At 37.4% G+C, this 14,604-nt stretch overlaps 3 protein-coding genes across 8 annotated transcripts; 1 reads left to right on the top strand and 2 right to left on the bottom strand.

Moving 5' to 3' along the window:
• Positions 1-109: 109 nt before the first annotated feature.
• Dnalig4 (DNA ligase 4) lies at positions 110-7,437 on the bottom strand. 5 transcript variants are annotated; one of them, XM_076810690.1, is made up of 12 exons: positions 7,296-7,437; positions 3,541-3,715; positions 3,311-3,468; positions 2,954-3,228; positions 2,539-2,853; positions 2,156-2,462; positions 1,954-2,083; positions 1,625-1,882; positions 1,373-1,561; positions 999-1,316; positions 679-921; positions 110-604 (listed from the first exon to the last, which is right to left on the bottom strand). In XM_076810690.1, the coding sequence occupies exons 2-12, from the start codon at positions 3,700-3,702 to the stop codon at positions 263-265; spliced, it is 2,697 nt and encodes an 898-aa protein (XP_076666805.1). In that variant the 5' UTR covers positions 3,703-3,715; positions 7,296-7,437; the 3' UTR covers positions 110-262. The 5 variants fall into 5 exon arrangements, 2 of the variants coding, with proteins under 2 accessions (XP_076666805.1, XP_076666806.1); XM_076810691.1 differs by having other exon boundaries at positions 1,373-1,563; positions 1,627-1,882; positions 3,541-3,709; positions 7,296-7,418; XR_013085175.1 differs by lacking the exons at positions 110-604; positions 679-921; positions 999-1,316; ... (5 more) ...; positions 2,954-3,228; positions 3,311-3,468 and adding exons at positions 3,835-4,188; positions 4,325-6,168; positions 6,249-6,440; positions 6,508-6,969 and having other exon boundaries at positions 3,574-3,715; positions 7,296-7,429.
• On the top strand, positions 7,312-12,998 carry S1p (membrane-bound transcription factor site-1 protease). 2 transcript variants are annotated; one of them, XM_076810686.1, is made up of 15 exons: positions 7,312-7,856; positions 7,942-8,480; positions 8,560-8,691; positions 8,773-8,982; positions 9,063-9,247; positions 9,332-9,629; positions 9,707-9,858; positions 9,925-10,205; positions 10,291-10,402; positions 10,486-10,744; positions 10,825-11,099; positions 11,180-11,469; positions 11,586-11,862; positions 11,945-12,144; positions 12,808-12,998. In XM_076810686.1, exons 2-15 carry the CDS (start codon positions 7,956-7,958, stop codon positions 12,840-12,842), a joined length of 3,231 nt encoding a protein of 1,076 aa, XP_076666801.1. In that variant the 5' UTR covers positions 7,312-7,856; positions 7,942-7,955; the 3' UTR covers positions 12,843-12,998. The 2 variants fall into 2 exon arrangements, with proteins under 2 accessions (XP_076666801.1, XP_076666800.1); XM_076810685.1 differs by lacking the exon at positions 12,808-12,998 and having other exon boundaries at positions 11,945-12,799.
• LOC143368209 (replication termination factor 2) lies at positions 12,934-14,289 on the bottom strand. The gene is made up of 4 exons (XM_076810701.1): positions 14,271-14,289; positions 14,093-14,167; positions 13,533-13,916; positions 12,934-13,453 (listed from the first exon to the last, which is right to left on the bottom strand). The coding sequence occupies exons 2-4, from the start codon at positions 14,159-14,161 to the stop codon at positions 13,052-13,054; spliced, it is 855 nt and encodes a 284-aa protein (XP_076666816.1). The 5' UTR covers positions 14,162-14,167; positions 14,271-14,289; the 3' UTR covers positions 12,934-13,051.
• Positions 14,290-14,604: the final 315 nt, after the last annotated feature.

The following is a 14,604-nucleotide window of genomic DNA, read 5'->3' as shown; positions in this document are numbered from 1 at the left end:
GGGTGCCGACTTCAACCGAGAAGAAATATTTCGAAAGCGGGATGTTAAATGAGCGAACTGTCCGACTGTCACTCCGGCTAGTACCCAGTTTCTCAGCACTTAACGAAAATACGAGCCAAAACGAATCTGTATATTTTCAGTGCTCATGTTACAAATAGACGCGCTACAACTTAAACACCAAAGTTAGCATTCGGCGACGTCGCTAGTCGAACATTTCTTTACAAGTTACATGAATTACGTTGCGCTTATAAATGAAGCAGCTTCAATGAAGAAGGTATTCCGTGGCCGGGATGAGCTCGTTCCTTTTGAAACACTCCCCGATCCATTCGCTCCTGACAATTGTCGATGACCATCCCGACTTGTTGATTGAACGTCGAAGCTCAGGACCGATGGAGTTTCCATTAACAAACACGTGGGTTACAGAGTCGTCGACGTTTTCCTTAATCGTCCCCGTCATGAAACGGAATTCGAATTTTGACCAATCTGACTGGTCATCGAAGTAGCCCACGATACCTCGAAATATGGAATAAGGCGATGTCTCGCTGGAAAATAATTCTTCATCCATTTCCCTCATTTGGGCATCATTAAATTCCATAGTTTTTACCTGAAAGCAATATTTCCATGACATGACTTGTTGCCGTTGAAGTTGCTATAAAATATAGTGATTAAAATCGGTACCGTTTCTTCGGCTTTCTTGAAGGAGCGGCTCAGACTTTGCTCATCGGCATCTACGGTATAATGATCGTAATAATCATCGTAGTATTGCGCTAATCGACGCCTCGTCGAGTCGCGACTGCATATCAAATCCCACGGTAGAAACTCTTGCAACGAGGGCCAATTATCCTCTTTGGTAACCCGTTTAAACCAATCTATCGTTACTACATCGTACATTTTACTTTGTATAATGTTGCTTGCTCTCGCCTGAGAAGTTGAATTTCAGATATCTGATCAGTAGTGTGTTGAAGGTGAGAAATGGAAAATGTAATCAATATTATTACCGTTTTAACATTACCAACGATGATGCAATAGTTTTCCTTCAGTGGATTTTGAACGACTTTAGCTCTGTGTTGCAAAAGAATTTTTTCAATGTGTTCTTTGGGTAAATCCTCGTTCCCGTTTATCACACAAATTTCTTTACCATTGAAAAGTCTTGTAAGTGGAAGCGGGAGGTTATCAAAAATATTTTCTTTCGGTAATTTCTCTTCCGACCTCGGCGAACGTTGCTTCGTTATTCTACGTACTTTAGTTTCCGAAGCTTCTCCTATGTCATCGTAATCCACTTCTCGCTTCGTCAGTTTTTGAATTGGTCGTGTATCCTGAACAACAGTTACACATGTATATTTGCCTGGCAAGAAAATTGAAGTGCACGTACTTTAATTAATGATTTCAATTCCGTTGTGGTACAAACGCTATACCATGGCTTGTCAGTTCTAACACTCATGACTCTGGGAAATCGTAAACTGTATCCTGTTGGGTAATCGTTGCTCCGTGTCATCTCTGTTGCTCGTATTGTCAAAATAATGGAATCCTCGGGATAAATCCATAATTTCGGTGGATCGTGCTGTACAGCATACACGGGATGGCGTTTAATGGACAGCTATTTATTTCATGAAAAGAAACTTACAGCTGGGGGTGTAACATTTGGAGGGCACTCTGCTTTCCATTTGTCTTCGAATCTTTTCTGTAGTTGTTTCAGTTCTTCCATAGACAAACCATTGCTAGCTGATACAACAGACAGAAATTTTGAAGGATTCGCTCCTGGAATAGTTGTTGGCGAAGCTACTCCCATTAGGAAACTTTTGATTAAACCCATAAATTTTCCATCGCCGTAGTACCCACCAAGAATAATCAAATCTACATCTTGCACGAGATCATCGGAGTACTGAAACATTATTGTTAAAGAATAGACGAGTTACTAATGCCAGATAAATATTTCAGAGAAGAGAATGGTACCTCAGCTTTTATCTTATAACAACCGGTACCGTCTCGTACATTCGGTTTATACAGAGTGTCCAATTTTTTTATTACGATTCCTTCTTCTTTGTTTTTCATACTTTCGTTGAATAGAGCGCATAATTCCTCGCTTTTGAAAATATTAATAAGGATTATTCACACGGAATGTACGTTTTAAGTTACTCAAAAAAATGCATTATACCCTTTAGAAATTGTAGTGGATTTACACAACATTAGACAACCCTCTTCTTCCTTAAAAGCATCTTTCAAGATTCTCAGCCTTTTTTCGTAAGGTTCATTATGAAGTAAAAGATCATTGTATAAAATAATGTCGAATGCAATAAAACAGGGTTGATGATGACTATTTTCCGATAATCTTTTAACATCAAAATTCATCCCTTTTGAACCCATTAACTTTTTCTCTTTGTGCCAACCCATTAATTCGCCATCTAGAATTATTGACTTGCATTCTGGATTTAAAAGTCGACTGAATACGCTGCTCATAAATCCTAAAATAAGATATTTCCTTAATTTGTTCGATAAACATGTAAATTTAGTTTAATTAACAATATATTCTAATTATACCTGCAGAACTAGTTTCTCCGTAACCGGGATACTTTGTAATGTCATATCCTTGTCTCGTGAAATATTTATATCTGCCATCTTTCATATGCATCTGAGATCTTTCACCATCGTATTTGGATTGTACAAAGTATTCTTCCCCTTTGCCGAAGAGTTTCTTTACGTCTTCAATGTTGTATCTCTCTAACAGCATGGGTTTAAAATGAGAGAATACTTCGATATCACAGTGATACCTCAACTGAGGATCGTGCAGTCTATCACAGACTTGGCGTAAATTTGACGATACATCGTACAGTGCATTTGCATCCGGGTGGAATACTGAAAGGATACACGATTCATAATCAGACATTTTTACTTTGGAATTAATAAAACAGTTATGAACTACTGAAACTAAAAACCACAATACAAATCGACAAACCATGTAGTATCCTTTTTGTTCCAATACCAAGCTTCAAATCTTTAAGGATTATTCGTGTTATCCATTTGAACTCCAATGCATTTATTTTCCCTAGTAAAACTTTAAACGTTTCATCCTTTTGCTGAACAGTTGCGTTCCCCGATGATATATTCTCGAGAAACAAGTTGATGCGTGCTACTGTAAAACCAGAACCCTCACGTCGCAGACGATTTTTCAGAATCGAATAAGCTTTCTCCGCAAAATCACATCCTGCAATCTTCTTCGCTACTGGAACTCTGAAACGATTTTGATTGTCAAAAAATAGTAATATAATAAGCAGGCTAACGTGGAGCAACGAGTATTAAGTAATAATCTCACTTGTATTGTATAAGTTTAATTGCATCCTTACTATTTTTGCCCAAACAAAATACACGCACATAGAGATTGGCAAGGGATTTCTCTTTTAAATTGCTTGGCCCACGCTCTCGTTCCAGGCATGGCAAAATCAATCTTAATACAGGAAAAAGTGTCACGTCCTAGCAATATAAATTCAATTAAATCACATTTTCGAATATTTCCAATCACTGATAATAAATGAGTAACTGTACCGCATCTGGGAATTCCGCTTTTAGTTTGCGACCATCGAGGCGACATTGATGGATGAACCTCTTTAAGATATCAGCTTTCTTGGCAGCTTGTGCTTTCGTGACTCTTTCCACGATATCGCATAGTTTCTTAAATTCAATTTTGTCAGCTAACGCTACACTCATTTCGCTTATGCTTCTGAAAAACAATAGTGATTAATCACTCAGCAGCACGTTTATGCTGTCGAAATGATATATAATGATAGGTGGTTGAGTTATAACAATATCTCAATTCATATAGTACATGTTTATTCTCACTTTGGCAGTCCACCTTACATTTAAGATCCCAGTCATACAGTGAATATAACACATAAAAATTATCATTTTCCAACTAAACCGCAATGTAGTTTTCAAGGTACATTCTTGCCAATAAATAGTTCTCTGATTGTAAGTAAACGAGATGTAAATTAAAAGCAGCTTCTTGTTTCAAGTCTAAAAGACTCGAGTTCTCTCTAACTAAGTCTCCAGGATCTTCCTCGAGGACTAGTTTGTAAAAATGTACAGCTGCCGGTAATAAGCCAATCTGATGGAATGCGCGGCCCATATTATAATAACTTTCTTGTTTACCGTCCTCGCCCCGTAATTGGCAATACTTCTTCAGAAAAGCAAGAGCTAAAACGAAATAATATAAGTATAGAAAATGTGTTCGCTAGAATTTAAAAATTCGATGAGTACGTCTGACGAATAAAAATATTCAATTCCATTTCTTAAGTGAAGTAAAATGATTTATACACGTAACTGTAATTACCTTGAATTACAAGTTGATTTTTCTTAGCGGATAATTTTTGGCACCCCATTTGTAATAGAGTTACACTGATTAGTAATGCTAATAACGAACTGGGTGCTATTTTAAACAGAGAAATATAATCGTTGAGGGCATACTTATATGTTCCAGAAACAAGGCAATTGTTTGCGTGTAATATGTTCAAATAAGAAAACACATCTTCCCTTCCAAGAAGACGCATAATGAATCTATTATGTCTGGAATCTTGCGCTTTCTGAATAATGATATTTAACAGATTCCACGAGTTCGGCCTCTGGCAAACACGTATTAATAGTCGTACGATGTTATACCCGTGATAGGAATCATCGTTGTAGATGCAGGCCAGCAAGCCTAAGAACATAATGTGCGTGTTTCTCTTTTCAAATCTTTTCGATGTTAAAGCGCTCAAGCAGATCCTTTCCAGCAGACCATATTTCTTTAATTTACCAGCCAGTTTACACATATCTAAAAGTAAGAAGTACTCGCTTTGTTCGCTTAACTCTGTGGTAGCAAGGAACACTGGTGCATTTTCTTCTTCGAATTTCTCTCCACGCGACATTCGATGAAGTTTTAATGACTCCAGACGCTGTCGTACTCCGTACGCTCTAGTTAATGCGTTTAGTTCAACTTTGTTTCTTATATGCACGCAGTGTCTAGAGAAAAGTAGCATACCTGATTGAAAATATTCATCGTACCTCTGCACTTTACAAAGAAGTAATGTTCTTCTGTAAACTACGTGAGGATCTAACGTATCTGATTCTGAATCTTGTTCGAGAACTTCTATCGCTTTGTTGTAGTGACCCTTCAGCTCGTACAGTTTAGCTAGCGCTGTTCTCGCACCTAAGTGCTGGGGAGATAACTTTCTAACAACTTCGTAAGATTTTGTAGCTTTCTTTAAGTCTTTGCAACCAACCCAACATTCTGCGTGCCGCAACCACACTGCAGCTAAGCTATAATTATTACTGTTCACTAATGGATCCAGTAACATCAAAGCACGTTCAAATTCTTTCTTCCCCATCAATGTTTCTGCTATATCTAAAAAGAGATCTCCAGAAATTTCTGGATTTTCTTGCTTATAGAAATTGGACAACAGCTTCTCAGCCAATTTTATTTGATCCAATTCAATGAGGATCACAAGAAACTTTGCTTTTAAATCGACGACAACATCATCGGGTATTCCGCAGAGTTCTATCTCGCATATACTCTGGTCTTCTAGTTCTTCTTTCTTTTCGCTTCCAGCCTTTTTTACAGGCACGCAAGGACTCAGTTTATCATTAATATTTTTGTATTTCACCCAAATACGAGTATACGTAGTTAAAATGTATAAACATCTCTTAAACTTTTTTAGTGCTATTAGTATCTCGGTCATAATATTAACTTCTTCCAGAGTAATAAAAGTAGGACACTTTGAAAAAATATTTTCCATTGCTTCTAACGCTTGCTCATTATTGTTTTCTTCCATGTATCGTTTAGCTAACATTTTAGCATATTTAATTATATGTTCGCCATCCTCAGGCCCCAGCTGATGAAGTAATTTTGAATATCCCTTTAAGAAAGCCCTCCTATCTCCGTTTCTTTCTAGAAGTCGTCCTCGTGTTTCGTATAAAGTTATATCTTTTGGATCTGCTTGAATCGCTTTATTATAGCATGTTATAGCTTGCTTGATATCACCACTTTCCATTGACAAATTACCCAAACGCACCCACTGATCGGCATCTTTCGGGCTGAGATGTGCCGCTATCAAAGCGAATTGCAAAGATTTCTCTGGTTGATCTGTTTCATATATCATAGCCAGGGTGTGAAATGGTTCTGGAGCGCTTGGCACTTGTCTAAAGGAGAGGTAGAAGAACATTTATATCATTTCTGGTGTTCCATTTTATAATCTCAGAGTTGGGTAGAGACCACTTGCCTAATTATTTCCATGCATATCTGAGCAGCTAATTCTATGTCTCCTCTCGCGAATCTTAAATTCGCTTCACCCATGAGACCCTGCAGAACTGGAGGAAGCGTCCTCTTTTTCCGCTTATAACGTCCTCTGCTTTTCGATGTCTTCTGATGAATTATTTTACTCGCTCCTACATCTTCGCTTTCACTATCATTTCTACAAACAGGAGACTTTGTTGCCAGTTGTTTTACACCAACTACAAAAATCATTATTGCAGTACTACCTAGGTGGATCAGCCTCCACAGTTTCCGCATCTATGTCCTGATCCATTCTCGAAGAATACTCGGAGAATGTTAATTCTCCGTTTAGAAACTGTTTTGTTAATTTATCTTCCTCCTCTGTTGTTAGTAATATGTCTTGATCTTCTACGTCTGTAGTAACGTCCATAGCAGAATTGCTTTGCTCGGAATAAACATCCGATACAACGTCCGGTGTTATATCTTTCATTTCCAAAGCTCTGGCTTCAACGAACTCTGCCATATCTACATTCATTTTACTAAGAGCATTCTCATCCAGTTCTTCTATGATGACTGATGCCAATGTGCTCTCTTCGTTGACTTCATTGTCTTTGCGAGTGGGTGATGATAAACTAAACTCAATAACTGCGCCTTCGTCCATAACGATATCCGTGTTGGATTCCATTATGAAACTATTCACTCTCTGCTTACAGTACAAAACACTACAACTTTCATTAAAAACATTTAAAATATAATTACGCAGAATTTTGAACATTTTAATACACATACAAATATTCTATAAATATACAGTAGGAATACTAATACTAGTTACACGGTTATGATACGCATTTTGACAATCAGCTGTCATGTGCATACAAAGATCAGACAGCACACACGTGACAATTATCGAAATTTTATATTCCAAACATTAAAAAACTTTCCTGCCTTTATTAACAAGACACAGATTATTAAACTCATTGTATTTGTGGTAGAAACTAGTATTTATAAAAAATGAATATACGTTAGAGGTTAGTCCGATGCGTAAATTCTTTACCTTCGTTAGACTTTCGTCCAAAGTAATTCGCGGGTAGTTCCTCTGGGTAGATTATTCCATCTTTGCAGAATAAATTTTTATTAAACATAAATAACTGACGTATTTTACTGTTTCCTTAATCGTTAAATATACAATATATAAACACTGAAACCGCTGCTACTGTATACTTATATCTCAGCACTGTGCAATGTGAAGTTCTGTAAACAGCACGATAATACGCTACATTATGATTTGTTTGTTCATTGTTTGTAGGTACAGATTAGTCGCAATAAAACATATCGATTGTACCTCCAAGAAGTAAGGAACGCAAAGATATTAAACGAAAATGCATGCTTTGAACATTTCGATTTTTCAATTGAAGCGGATCTTTATTTTACGAGCATTGAGGTTATGACATGAAAACAAGACTGGCGATAAAAAAAAACCGTTATTACGCCTTTTTTAGATTCTTTAAAAATTGAACAAATAAAGGAAATATATTAGCTTCTTGCCTTTTGATACATTAACAAGAAGCATGTTCAGAAAAGATATGGTTTGATGAATTATGTCTTTCTACTGCATGTAAGTTTTACAAATTAAAATCCACGATGCAATTTAACTGTAAACCCATGTTGATTGTTAAAAATAACTCGTACATATTTTTCAGCTGATATTAATAGTATGAAGCCACATACATGCTGGCTATACGTCCCTTTATTGCTGCTACTTGGTATTGTGATTGAAGTATCGCAGATTCAAGTGAATTGTTCGCTCGAGAGCAACAGTTCCGTAAATTCTGAGCTCCATAAAATAATCAAATTACCGTGTCATAGTGACGATCCAGAACAAGTAAAAGTTCATTTTGCTAGCAGAATTATAGAGAACGAATATATCGTTGCATTTAAGGGCTATTATAAACCTCACACACGTGAGAACTATATAAGAGCTGCATTGAATACTTCTGGTATTCGCAATTGGAAAATTCTATTTCGTGACAATTTGGCCAGCAATTTTCCTAGCGACTTTGACGTTGTCCTCTTGGAAGAAACAGATAAAGATAACGGTCTCGACGCTCTGACTAATCATCCTCTTATAAGAAGAGTTACACCACAGAGGCTTGTACAGAGAAGCTTGAAATTCGTTAATGCATCGGAGGACACTGATTTCCCAGAATATAAAAATTTTAAAAGGAAAATCAATAACTATGTTAGTTTCTACGTCGAACATTATAATTTGTTTGAACCGGGCGAAACGGGTGTATACTAAAATGTGAAATGAATTTTAGAACAATCAATTCTGGCAGTCGACCAATCGCCATACATCGCGTAGATTATTAAGAGCTATACCTTGGCAAATTACGAGCATACTTCAAGCTGATGCTCTGTGGGGAATGGGTGTTACTGGCAATGGTGTTAAGGTAAAAGATACAGTTTCGAACAAACCTTTTTAAAAGTGGTTGGAAAATCATAGTTATTGCATGTATAATGGTTACTATCAGGTAGCAATATTTGATACGGGGCTAGCGGCTAGTCACCCACATTTTAAGAAAATTAAAGAACGTTCGAATTGGACAAACGAAAAGACATTAGAAGATGGATTAGGTCATGGAACATTTGTGGCTGGAGTTATTGCATCATCTTGTATAGATTGTCTTGGTTTTGCACCGGATGCTGAGCTTCATATTTTCCGTGTTTTCACTAATACCCAGGTATTTCGGATAATTCTGTTAATACGTAAAATTTTCCATTCAATACCGGATACCGTGACAATATTTTCGTTCATTTATAGGTATCCTACACGTCCTGGTTCTTGGATGCGTTCAATTATGCCATTCTTACAAAAGTTACAGTATTGAATCTTAGTATCGGAGGTCCAGACTTCATGGATCATCCATTTGTTGATAAAGTATGGGAATTAACAGCAAACGGCGTGATCATGGTCTCTGCGATCGGCAACGATGGGCCTTTGTATGGGTAAAGAACTAAAACTTCGCTGTTCCTGATATTTAAATCTAAAATTATACTTCATAAATAGGCTGCGTTTCGTTTTTAATACAGTACCTTGAATAATCCCGCGGATCAAATGGATGTCATTGGAGTGGGCGGGATTAATTGGGAAGATCAGATAGCTAGATTTTCATCGCGAGGCATGACAACATGGGAATTACCAGCTGGATACGGGAGAGTGAAACCTGATTTGGTTACATATGGATCGGGAGTACGAGGATCCGCGTTACAAGCAGGTTGCAGAACATTATCTGGGACGTCTGTTGCTAGCCCGGTTGTTGCTGGAGCTGTAGCACTTCTAGCCAGTGGGTTTGTACAAGCAGACGGATCCCAAACTGTTAAGCAAAGAGTAATTACACCTCAAATTTATATTTCTATGCGTTCGTAAACAAAAGATTAATTTAGAGATTGTACGCGTCGTTTAAGGTAACTCCAGCTAGCATGAAGCAAGCACTACTTGGTTCTGCGCGTCGTTTACCCGGTGTTGGAATGTTTGAACAAGGTGCGGGAAAATTAGACCTGTTACGAGCGTTCCATTTTCTTCGTTCGTACACGCCGATTGCCACGCTCAGTCCCAGGTAACTACTTCCTAATGTAATTTACCATTATTTGCAATGGGTACATTAATTGTGTTATATTCTCAGTTATATAGATCTAACCGAATGCCAGTATATGTGGCCGTACTGTACACAAGCTGTATATCATACTGGCATGCCCACAATCGTAAATGTAACTATAATAAACGGCTTGGGAGTGTCTGGACATGTAGCGGATCTTGTATGGCATCCGTACACCGGAAATGGTAACGGCGAAAGAATCGACGTGTCAGTAAACTACAGCGATGTTCTTTGGCCATGGTCTGGATGGTTAGCAGTCGCGATAACAGTTCCATCCTCTGCTCGTGACTGGCAAGGCATAGCGCAAGGTTAAAAATATTTCATAAGTTACTTCGTCCTGCGTTCGAACATGTTAAATAAAACTGTCTCTGTGAAGTTTAACTTTACGCTTAGGTCATATATCTGTTACTATCGAATCGCCACCAAGCGATGGAGAAGAAAAACCAAGGCAATCTAAAATAGAACTACCTTTAAAGGCGAAGGTTATTCCCACGCCTCCTCGCCAGTGAGTAGTAAAAAAGAAGGATTTTCACGACGTGATTACAAGAATTTATAGCGCGGTTCGAACTAATTATATTTCTTTAATAGTAAACGCATTCTGTGGGATCAGTATCACAATTTGCGTTACCCTCCGGGATATTTCCCCAGAGATGATTTACGTGCAAAAAACGACCCCCTTGATTGGAATGGCGATCATATCCACACTAACTTTAAAGATATGTACCAGCATTTACGTAATGCTGGTTACTATTTGGAAGTACTCGGTGCTCCGTTCACTTGTTTTAATGCTAGAAATTATGGTACTTTGCTTATTGTGGATACGGAGGAAGAATTCTTTCCCGAAGAAGTAATATAACGCATATCATACAAATTACATTCTCAGTGATATTAAATTAATCGGGATAAACAATGACGAACCTGTTTCAGGTCACTAAGCTGAAGAAAGATGTAGAAGAAGAAGGTCTCTCTGTAATTGTTTTTGCAGATTGGTATAACGTCACCGTTATGAGGAAGGTAAAGTTTTATGATGAAAATACTCGGCAGTGGTGGATACCAGATACAGGAGGTGCGAATATACCAGCTCTAAATGACCTGCTATATCCTAACTGGGGAATAGCATTCGGAGATCAAGTGCGCAATGGTCAATTTACTCTTGGCCAACACCCGCCTGTTACTTTTGCTTCCGGCACTACCATCACCCGGTATAATAGCATTACTAAGGAAACAGTTACATATTTTTAGAAATTATTGTACGAAACATGTGTTTTTTTTATCGATCAAGGTTTCCAAAAGACGGAGTTATTCTTTATACAGAATTACACGATCAAGGACAAGAGCTTTTGCTTGAATCAGAATCGCGATCCACACTGTCCGTGCCAATCCTTGGACTCTTTCAAACCAGCGATTATAAGAATATTAAGAAAGTGCATAACGAAGACCACAGCAATAATGTAATACCAAATAAAGAGAACGTGGAAAAAGATGATGCGAAAGATCAAATAAGTGTTGTACCAGGCAGAATTGTAGTGTATGGGGATTCAAATTGTATCGACGATAGCCACTTACAAAAACGTATGTTTCATCGCCAAACCTTCGTTCGATAGTTATCTTTATTACTTGTGCTAAATATAAATTAAACGAATACACAATTTAATCCCAATTTATGACAATACTTTATGCATTTCTAGCTTGTTTCTGGATGCTCGATGCTATATTGGAATACACAACAACGGGGCATGTCGCGACCGTTTTCACAGATGAAACTCAGAACAAAGCGAAGGTTCTTGAAAAGCCTAGTGTGTTAGACAGTGGTGAATTACCTCAGCGTATGGAAGGAAGTCATTTGAGGCGGCACAGTAAAGTATTACTGCCTGAGGCTACTAATACTGGTCATATTCGACCACTTCCATCTTGCCCGATTATCACTCTCGCTGTTCCGAGACCTTTAAATGAATCTGTTCCTATGTAAGTGATCCTAAATCTGTTGAGTTTTTACGTAACGTATGAATTAACAGTGATCTAATGCACAAATCTAATCCCACTTCAGAAATCTTTATAAACCACAAAAATTATTATCTGTGGGAGATGCGATAGTCGCGATAAATCCAGTTCTGCAAGATTCGAGTTCTTTGTGGCTTAAAAGGCGAGTCGGAGGGGCAAACGTTCCTACGCTGCATCACGCAGGGCGGAACGACATTACTGCCGATTTAGAACAGAATGACGAAGATAATAGTGAGATATTTACAAGTAAGTGGAGTTACGTGGCGGGAATCATTATCGTAGGAAGTATTATCCTCTATTTATTAAACCGATGGAATTACTTAATATCAAAAAGGCATTCTCGAAGAAAACGAGCGGTCAGTAGATTACGCAGAGTTATTCAAACGATTTCTGTGCGCAGAGTGCCTCAAATGTGACTTTGTAAATGACAAATCTTCGACTAATGTGAGATAATGTTTAATTACCTATGGTAAACGCTTAGGGAATAAAATAAACTATATTACGTGCCTTTAAACATACAGTGCTCTACGTAAATCTGAAAATTATATAAATTATTTTGATAAATTTCATGTGTCGTTAATTCATTCTGAAACACGAGAACGCTAATCAGTTCGTTTAATTGCTTAAATAAGAACAAAATAAATATAAGGGAATTTAGTGTATGCATACTTCCAATAGATCGCACAGGTGTAGCTTTGGATTTAACATTAATAGCATTTTTTATATCTTTGTATATGTACTTTTCCGAATATTTTAGTCTTTAAATTTTATAGAATACATATTTGCTTATAACGAATAAGTATATATACGCGAACAACATAGTATAAGCTTATTTTCCATTGTTATTCACTTGTGCTATATAATAATTATTGTTTTAATATACATACATGTAATAATACCATTATTTAGTTTTTGTTACAGAAATTAGTCTCAGTAAGTGGTGATATATTTTTAATTAAAGAATGTTACTATTTCGTAAGGCGCACTACGCGACTCCTAAGAGCAATTCAAGAAATGATCAAAATAATAAGACTATTTCCTTTTTGTAGATAAAACTATTTATTCAATGCCATAAAAACATTTCATTATTTGCAGTACAATTGTCGTCGCATATTTTGCCTATGTGCATTCTCATATTGAAATTAATAGTGCTTTAATTGTAGAACGGATTATACGTAATCCAGTGTGCTCTATCTTGGTCGGCCGCAGACTTATGAGTAGTAAAAATACTTTTAAACACTTCCGATGCTTTGGGATCTTTAGCAACGCTGTAATTCTCTTTAACCTTTTTGTACGCTGGATCTTCAGCTTTGCTCCTATCACTGTTGCCCTTGATACCAGGGACTTTATCCTCTTTCTTAATCTTTTTCTTTGGCGCCTCGTCCTGTGTAACTGTTTCAGTTTTACTCTCTTCACTGTGCTTCTGTTTTTTAGACTTCTTCTGCGCAGCCCTTCGAATTATCATGTTTTCTTCCATGAGCTTAAGATCATCACCTTCTGCATTTATAGTAACAACATCTGTCTTAGAAAAAGCTTGCTGGCATTGATGACATATCTGAAAAAACACATCCAAGGAACACACAAATACAAAATCACATCGCGTTATTCCAATGTATTTAACAGTAAACACTTACTGTACTTTTGACTTCTTTAAGGGCACGCTCGCTCATCACACAGCCGCACGACCACAGAAAGCAAAATTTATATTTGCCGTTCATCTCTAATCCAATTACTGGACAAATGTATGGACTTTTGCCTCCGTCCGTGTAGCAATCTCCTTTTTCTGCTATATTAGCATCGAATGCTGGATTTGACGTTAAATTCAAATTCTTTACATCTTTAATGCCCTTAATATGCTGCGCTGATTCTGGAAGTGTGCTTCTATCGAGGAGACCCTCCAATACGGATTCTTTGCTATACAGGCGGCCTAGGGCACAGGCTACTACCGGTGGCTGTAGCGGTAATTGCTTTATCGTGCAATGCCTCCATTTAAATGCCAATTCTGCCTCCTTATCTTTCTGCAAAGAATTACAACATTCTGTACATTACATATATAATACAGAGTAATTAACTGTGATTATCATGTACAATACTTATATCGAAAGTTCACAAAAGACTTGACACACGTAACACTGCAAAGAACGCTGTTTGTATACAGTAACGAAAATGTACACAAAAGTCAACACAAGGTTACCTGCTCTGGCTTCTTTTTAACTCTTACGAGCTCGTCCCTGCGGGGAATAGTTCCACCATCGCAACCCATTATTTGCTGTAGAGCGAAATTGAAAAACAATTACAACTTATTTGCCTTCAACAAGAACTACGTCAGACGCTCTTATGCACTCTTATGGATTATAGTAGAGTCTCTCAACTTGATTAACAGCGATCCCCGATGTGTCTATTTATCCGTGGATCGATAAAATATTAGGGACGTCAACGCGCAAAGTAGGTTGAGAGCCCCTGTAGTACATATCTGCCAAAGTGAGCGTTAAATCGCGTTAAATGTAGTGTCTCTATCAGTGGCACCAACTTTTACTTACGACAGAAACGTTTCCACGACAAAGTTAATATCGCATGAAATATCGTAGAAAATTCTACGCTCTCTTTACAATGAGTTTTTGTAATACACAGCGAATGAATTGTTAACAAAGGGAGACGAATTTAGAGCTACTCGAACATATTGATAGAAAATTGATAATGAAAATT

The sequence above is a fragment of the Andrena cerasifolii genome, chromosome 4 (genome assembly GCF_050908995.1).
Source record: "Andrena cerasifolii isolate SP2316 chromosome 4, iyAndCera1_principal, whole genome shotgun sequence".
NCBI classification, from domain to species: domain Eukaryota; kingdom Metazoa; phylum Arthropoda; class Insecta; order Hymenoptera; family Andrenidae; genus Andrena; species Andrena cerasifolii.
The sequence above is the reverse complement of the archived record's forward strand: the minus strand, read 5'-3'. Positions and strand labels throughout refer to the sequence as shown.

Excerpts from the sequence above, each read along its gene's own strand:
- LOC143368209 (XM_076810701.1), bottom strand. The coding sequence starts at position 14,161 with ATGGGTTGCGATGGTGGAACTATTCCCCGCAGGGACGAGCTCGTAAGA. Across the intron at positions 13,917-14,092 it reads TTAAAAAGAAGCCAGAGCAG|AAAGATAAGGAGGCAGAATT; the intron begins GTAACCTTGTGT and ends AATTCTTTGCAG. Across the intron at positions 13,454-13,532 it reads TTAAAGAAGTCAAAAGTACA|ATATGTCATCAATGCCAGCA; the intron begins GTAAGTGTTTAC and ends GTGTTTTTTCAG.
- S1p (XM_076810685.1), top strand. The coding sequence starts at position 7,956 with ATGAAGCCACATACATGCTGGCTATACGTCCCTTTATTGCTGCTACTT. Across the intron at positions 9,248-9,331 it reads AACGATGGGCCTTTGTATGG|TACCTTGAATAATCCCGCGG; the intron begins GTAAAGAACTAA and ends TTTTTAATACAG. Across the intron at positions 10,745-10,824 it reads AAGAATTCTTTCCCGAAGAA|GTCACTAAGCTGAAGAAAGA; the intron begins GTAATATAACGC and ends AACCTGTTTCAG.
- Dnalig4 (XM_076810690.1), bottom strand. The coding sequence starts at position 3,702 with ATGAGTGTAGCGTTAGCTGACAAAATTGAATTTAAGAAACTATGCGAT. Across the intron at positions 2,084-2,155 it reads TCCACTACAATTTCTAAAGG|CGAGGAATTATGCGCTCTAT; the intron begins GTATAATGCATT and ends TATTTTCAAAAG. Across the intron at positions 605-678 it reads TCAAGAAAGCCGAAGAAACG|GTAAAAACTATGGAATTTAA; the intron begins GTACCGATTTTA and ends TATTGCTTTCAG.